This window comes from Garra rufa, chromosome 9 (genome assembly GCF_049309525.1).
Source record: "Garra rufa chromosome 9, GarRuf1.0, whole genome shotgun sequence".
Lineage (NCBI taxonomy): Eukaryota > Metazoa > Chordata > Actinopteri > Cypriniformes > Cyprinidae > Garra > Garra rufa.
Window position 1 is genome coordinate 41,101,768 of NC_133369.1, and position 6,887 is coordinate 41,108,654.

Here is a 6,887-nt window from a genome sequence, read left to right on the forward strand (position 1 = left end):
TTATCAGCTGATGTACAGGGAGTGATTATCTCACTGTAACAGGACATTAACTACTGTGTAGTTGGTAATTTCGAGTAATTTCTGTAATCCAAGATTAGCAACGAGGCGGCGGCATGTTTTTTTCTCTCACTGACTGTGGGACAGCCCACACATACTGTAGCACCTTGGCTTTGCAGATCCTAAACGCTTCATTTTTAAAGATGCTTATCTCTTGCCTTATTCCTCCAAACTTTGATTAGCTGCATTTTAATTACATCCATTTACATTACACTTACATTTAGCAGATCCTTTTATTCAAAGCGACTTACAAATAAGGGTAATAGAAGCAATCATAACAACAAAAGAGAAATGATATACAGTCAGGTCCATAAATATTGGGACATCGACACAATATATACACCACCTTGAAATTAAACAAACAAGATGTGCTTTAACTGCAGACTGTCAGCTTTAATTTGAGGGTATTTACATCCAAATCAGGTGAACGGTGTAGGAATTACAACAGTTTGCATATGTGCCTCCCACTTGTTAAGGGACCAATAGTAATGGGACAATTGGCTTCTCAGCTGTTCCATGGCCAGGTGTGTGATATTCCTTCATTATCCCAGTTACAATGAGCAGATAAAAGGTCCGGAGTTCATTTCAAGTGTGCGATTTGCATTTGGCATCTGTTGCTGTCAACTCTCAAGATGAGACCCAAAGAGCTGTCGCTATCAGTGAAGCAAGCCATCATTAGGCTGAAAAAAACAAAACAAACCCATCAGAGAGATAGCAAAAACATTAGCCGTGGCCAAAGCAACTGTTTGGAACATCCTTAAAAAGACGGAACGCATCGGTGAGCTCAGCAACACCAAAAGACCCGGAAGACCACGGAAAACAACTGACCAAAGAATTCTTTCCCTGGTGAAGAAAACACCCTTCACAACAGTTGGCCAGATCAAGAACACTCTCCAGGAGGTAGGTGTATGTGTGTCAAAGTCAACAATCAAGAGAAGACTTCACCAGAGTGAATGCAGAGGGTTCACCACAAGATGTAAACCATTGGTGAGCCTCAAAAACAGAAAGGCCAGATTAGAGTTTGCCAAACGACATCTAAAAAAGCCTTCGCAGTTCTGGAACAACATCCAATGGACAGATGAGACCAAGATCAACTTGTACCAGAGTGATGGGCAGAGAAGAGTATGGAGAAGGAAAGGAACTGCTCATGATCCTAAGCATGCCACCTCATCAGTGATGCATGGTGGTGGTAGTGTCATGGCGTGGGCATGTATGGCTGCCAATGGAACTGGTTCTCTTGTATTTATTGATGATGTGACTGCTGACAAAAGCAGCAGGATGAATTCTGAAGTGTTTCAGGCAATATTATCTGCTCATACTCAGCCAAATGCTTCAGAACTCATTGGACGGCGCTTCACAGCGCAGATGGACAATGACCCAAAGCATACCGCAAAAGCAACTAAAGAGTTTTTTAAGGGAAAGAAGTGGAATGTTATGCAATGGCCAAGTCAATCACCTGACCTGAATCCGATTGAGCATGCATTTCACTCGCCGAGGACAAAACTGATGGGAAAATGCCCCAAGAACAAGCAGGAACTGAAGACAGTTGCAGTAGAGGCCTGGCAGAGCATCACCAGGGATGAAACCCAGTGTCTGGTGATGTCTATGCGTTCCAGACTTCAGGCTGTAATTGACTGCAAAGGATTTGCAACCAAGTATTAAAAAAAGTGAAAGTTTGATTTAGGATTATTATTCTGTCCCATTACTTTTGGTCCCTTAACAAGTGGGAGGCACGTATGCAAACTGTTGTAATTCCTACACCGTTCACCTGATTTGGATATAAATACCACTCAATACTACTCAAATTCAAGCTGACAGTCTGCAGTTAAAGCACATCTTGTTTGTTTCATTTCAAATCCATTGTGGTGGTGTATAGAGCCAAAAATGCTAGAATTGTGTAGATGTCCCAATATTTATGGACCTGACTGTATAGGTGTTCTGACAACGCAGTACACATTGCACGGTTTTAACGTGTATAAAGGTGTAAGACCAGGCTTTGCATCCAGGATGGTGAATGCCTTGATTTTGTCAATCTGTCTGCAATTATTGATTCTATCACGAAGAAATGACAGTCACAAATGGTGTACTTACTTGTCCCCAGGATGTAGGTAAATTACTGTAACATAATGCAAGGCACCCAATTTAATCTGAGCAACTCTATGATTCTCAAAAGATTTGAATTGAAAAACAAACAAAAAACTGTAATTTTTTTATATTTTATATTACTAATTTGGCCTATTTTTAAATATTAGTTGATAAATACATAAATACATACATGCATACATACATATAAAAATATAGACAGACAGACAGACAGACAGACAAACATACCTTTGAAACAGTAATAGGCTCATGTTTTCCAAGATGCTGCCCCATGCTCCTGCGACAAAACAGAAAAAATTAATATTTATTAAGCATTAGAAAGGCAGACAATTACTTTTAATTAAAAGAAAACTCCTTGATTAACTAAATACACACTTTAACACTTTTCAGTCTAAATACACTTAATATTTGTTGTACTACGGTATAGTCTATAATACCACTTCATCTGGTTCACTTTTCTCTGTCCTTAGCTAGTACTAAGTCAGGAGCTGTTTCAAAGTAATCCTGGGTATCTCTGTATTTTCTGTCACATTCTTGTTTGGCAAGAAACAAACAAGCTCACTACAAAGTACTCAGATATAGCTTCCACTTCATATTTGAAACAACAGTGCCCTCTGGGAAATCCAAACTCCTTTTGCTGTAATCCATTTGTTTCAGATCTTCAGACGGCCCATTAGCCTTAAAATTCAAGGTCATAACGGTTTGGAATGTCATGAGGGTGAATATAATATGACAGAGTTGTAATTTTTGGGTGTACTGTACCTTTAATTGCCCCTTTCACTACCCTGCACCTAATGTGAATATTCACTGCAAATGGACCCAAAAATATTGTCCTCATTCAGTGATTAAACAATATATAATAAGATATATAAAAATAATAATAATAATAATTTAAAAATCTGATTGGCTAAGAGGCCTCACAGGAATGCTGATATAAAAGTATCAAAACTGGGACTGTTCACCATTTGAAATGTGTCATGTTCTCTGCGTGTCTCTGCATGTTCTCAACAGACAGCACTTCTCCCAGCGAGTGGGAATGGTGGAGGAAAAACTACTTCAGTTTTCAAAATACTACTGTTGTAATGTCACAGAATGTAGTTTTTAAGTAGACAAACTTTACTCAATGTTATTATTAAGCATGATTATTAAAATGAGAAAGTCTCCTCACAAACTAGAATGACGAAATAATAAAATGGGGAGGCAGACAAGTCTGTTTATTGAATTTCTTTTCTCACTGAATCTATGCATAGATCTACACTAACAGTCATTCTGTCATCCCTTTGCCATTTTTAAAAGGTGTGTGTGAAACTGACCATACACAGAAAGCAACAAGTCATCAAAAACGGCTGGCAGGTGAGACCCTCCCCCAACCACTGGATGTTTAAAATCAGGGTTTCCACCAAAATAAGTCAACATTCATAAATGTTAGTGTTGTAATTTTACTGTTTTTCTGTAAAATAAAATAAACAAGGAAGACAAAAATAATGATACAAGCATTACAACCGCCCTATTAATACATTTATTATAATATTTTCCTTTGCTCAGCAAGGCTGCATTTATTTGTACATTAAAAAATACATGCCTGATTCAAGAAGGGGGTCTTAAAAATGGCCATAGAGTATTATTTTACTAACTTATTAATTTTAAGTTAAATTGTACTTTTTGGAAGACTATAATGTCTCCTAGAATGTTAAAATGTTCAGTGTTAAATATTTTTTTTTAAATGTTGTTTTGTAAATGATTTTGTCTTTGAAAAGCAAGACAAAACTGTAAAAAGCAAATATTGGCTATTTAATGTATGCAATGGTGAAAAAAATGGCAAAATACATGGGGAAACAACATAAAAAATCTGCCTACAGCCCAGTGTGAAAGAATTTTCATTTCTGTGCATCCCTACTGCAAATTTTAACTGATTAAAGGAGAAGAAGCAAAAAACTATTTAAGTACGTAATACAGTTATTCACTGTTTATGTTGTTAATGTTCATTACAAATAGCACAAGTCTGACAGGTTTTAAGACAAAGATTAATAAATACACTCAATTAAATGTCAAACTTATAGTTCTGTTAACCAAGTGACAGCCTAACATACAGGGTATTACAGTAGATATTAAATAAATGATCATTTATTTAATATTCCAAAACGTTTTGTAATTTTACATGAAGGATGAACTTCATATTAATGTCACATCTTCCTTTGCTTATAGCAAGCATGTTAGCAAAATGTTCCAATTGGTGGGGAAAAAGTCAAAGAGTCCAACCAAAGTAACGCTATACACTAAATTCAAACATTTGAAATAAAACCTAATTATTAAATATTTAATTAACAACTGATATATTAGATCTAGTTTGTTACTTTTGTGAAGCGCAGTCGTCACATTAGATTTAAGAGTACCTTATTTCCTTAAGAGTTACTCTTCCTGTAGAAAAAACTAGAGGATTGTTAATGGTGTGTGTATTATATTTCGGAGGTATTTCTTTCACGTGATTGTTTTACGGAAAAATTAGCCTGTTTCAGTTTGTATTTAGTCGGAAGACTGTGGCGAATCTCCGTCAGAAGAGGGCGAGATTTCACTAAAACACTCGGCAGGTGAGACACCCCTAACATAATCGAGATGTTTTGAATCAGCTAGTGGGACGCCGCCTTTAGTTTCCCAACACGTCTAATCCCTTCGACGAAAATACGACTTTGTCGCCCACATTAGTTTCCATCCGAACAATAGCCGCAAAGGCGGAAATTGATAGTTCACGGCCGTATTTTCACCTGAAAGACTGTCTACAGCATTATGCGATTATAAAAAAGCTTTCAAGCGTGAAGCTTTTACATCTTTGAAGTTGTGCCACTAATGTTAACACCTCGAGGGCGCTCCATGAAAAAAGCATGTCTTCCTGTTTGTAATCTGTAATGTGTTCTATTGTTAACACTAAGTGATAGTTACTAAAAAAGATCACATTTAAATTTAAACCACAATAATTGTAACCACTGGACGTTATCTCCTCACATCTGCTCAACACCCGCTTAAGTTTAGTGTAGTGTATGCAAATAAAACTGTGACATCAGCAATATATTTTTGCTACAAATCGGGGCCTCTGGCTACACGGAAAAACAAATGTTCGTTGATAACAGGACCGTGATGCTGAACACCGTGCAATCTGTTGTAATGATTTAGTAACTGTGACAGAAAAGACAGTGACTAACATGCATTGAACGCGTCCATCACATCTGGTACAGAAGTTGCAAAGGTGGAAGCAATCTGCAACCGAACCGCGACAGGTTACATAATAAACAAGTCCAGTCGTGACACAAACAGAACCCCTGACTATAGCATCTGCTCAGCTAGGAAACAAACTGTACAGAAACAGAGCATATTTCGAGCAAAGGCGACGGAACCAGTTAAGCTGTCGTGATTTGACGAACAGACACACAAACACGCACACGCACGCACATAAACGTACTTGCTTGCCCAAAAGCGTCCACGCTATGTGTAGATTACAGGTTTCGGCTGCTCGCCTCAGCAGTACATCAAAAAATCCACATCTGCGCAAAATATTGTTTCGTAGGTTTTGTTTTTCTGTTTCAGCTGCATGTGGTTTGGATGGATGATCTACTACTGTACTTCCTGCTTTTAGGTAGTGCTGTCTGTGTTATTCAGTGGGGTGGGGCTATGAATGAACCTCACACGTTTACTAACGTATGTTTACGTTTTATAGATTCAACATGTATTGCATTTATACAGCTAATTAAAGATATTATAGAATAAACCTAGCAGAAAACGTTTAGCAATTTACAATTTAAATTTTTTAAATAAAAAAACATTACTTCATTTATTTATTTGAACAAATTAAAGCTGCATACCCAGTCATTATCCCAGTCAATATTTGTTTTCATGTACATTTCTGCCTCAGAAAGAGCAATGTAGACACAGTATGTATAACAAAAATTTGATTTTGAATTTGAATTTAGTCTATTCTCGGTAGACCCTTGGCTGTTTTAGCTGGTCAGCAGGCTGGTTTTAGAGGGGTTTTGGCCACTTTCCCATCCTAGGCTGGTTGGCTGGTCTAAGCTGGAAGTAGCTGGTTTTAGCTGGTCTCCCAGCCCTTCCTAGGCTGGTTTTAGTTGGTTGGTCTGGTTTTAGAGGGGTTTTGGCCACTTTCCCAGCCTAGGCTGGTCAGCTGGTCTACACTGGTTTAAGCTGGAAGTAGCTGGTTTTAGCGGTCTCCCAGCCTACCCAGGCTGGTTTGAGCTGGTGGTCTCCCAGCCTGCCCAGGCTGGTTTTAGCTGGTCAACAGGCTGGTTTTAAAGGGGCTGGGCCACTTACCCAGCCTGGGCTGGTTGGCTAGTCTAAGCTGGTTTAAGATGGAAGTAGCTGGTTTCAGCTGGTCTCCCAGCCTACCCAGGCTGGTTTTAGCTTGAGGTCTCCCAGCCTGGCCAGGCTGGTTGGCTGGTTTTAGCTGGTCAGCAGGCTGAGTTTGGGCCACTTTCCCAGCCTGATCATCCTAGACCACCAGCTAAAACAAGTTACTTCCATCTTAAGCCAGCTAAGACCAGCCAACCAGCTTAGGCTGGTTTTAGCTTCTTTTTTTAGCAGGGTAAACAGACATTATACAGTAGTAGAAAATTGGGACACAGGAGCCTAGGTGAATATTCCAGCCACAATAAACTTTTAAAACCAGACAGCAATAACCAAAATAAATATCATAAACATAACACATTGTAATTGTAATTTTA

The 6,887-nt window shown here is 38.5% G+C and overlaps 1 protein-coding gene across 1 annotated transcript in view; it reads right to left on the reverse strand.

Annotated features, from left to right (window-relative positions):
* Nucleotides 1–5,806, reverse strand: part of LOC141342895 (myelin basic protein-like) — a 21,268-nt gene extending 15,462 nt beyond the window's left edge. Inside the window, exons 1-2 of the mRNA XM_073847472.1 lie at nt 5,615–5,806; nt 2,389–2,437 (exon numbers count right to left, since the gene is read on the reverse strand). Coding sequence (XP_073703573.1) covers nt 2,389–2,433 — 45 coding nt within the window. The 5' untranslated portion in view covers nt 2,434–2,437; nt 5,615–5,806. The remainder of the gene's footprint in view (nt 1–2,388; nt 2,438–5,614) is intronic.
* Nucleotides 5,807–6,887: the final 1,081 nt, after the last annotated feature.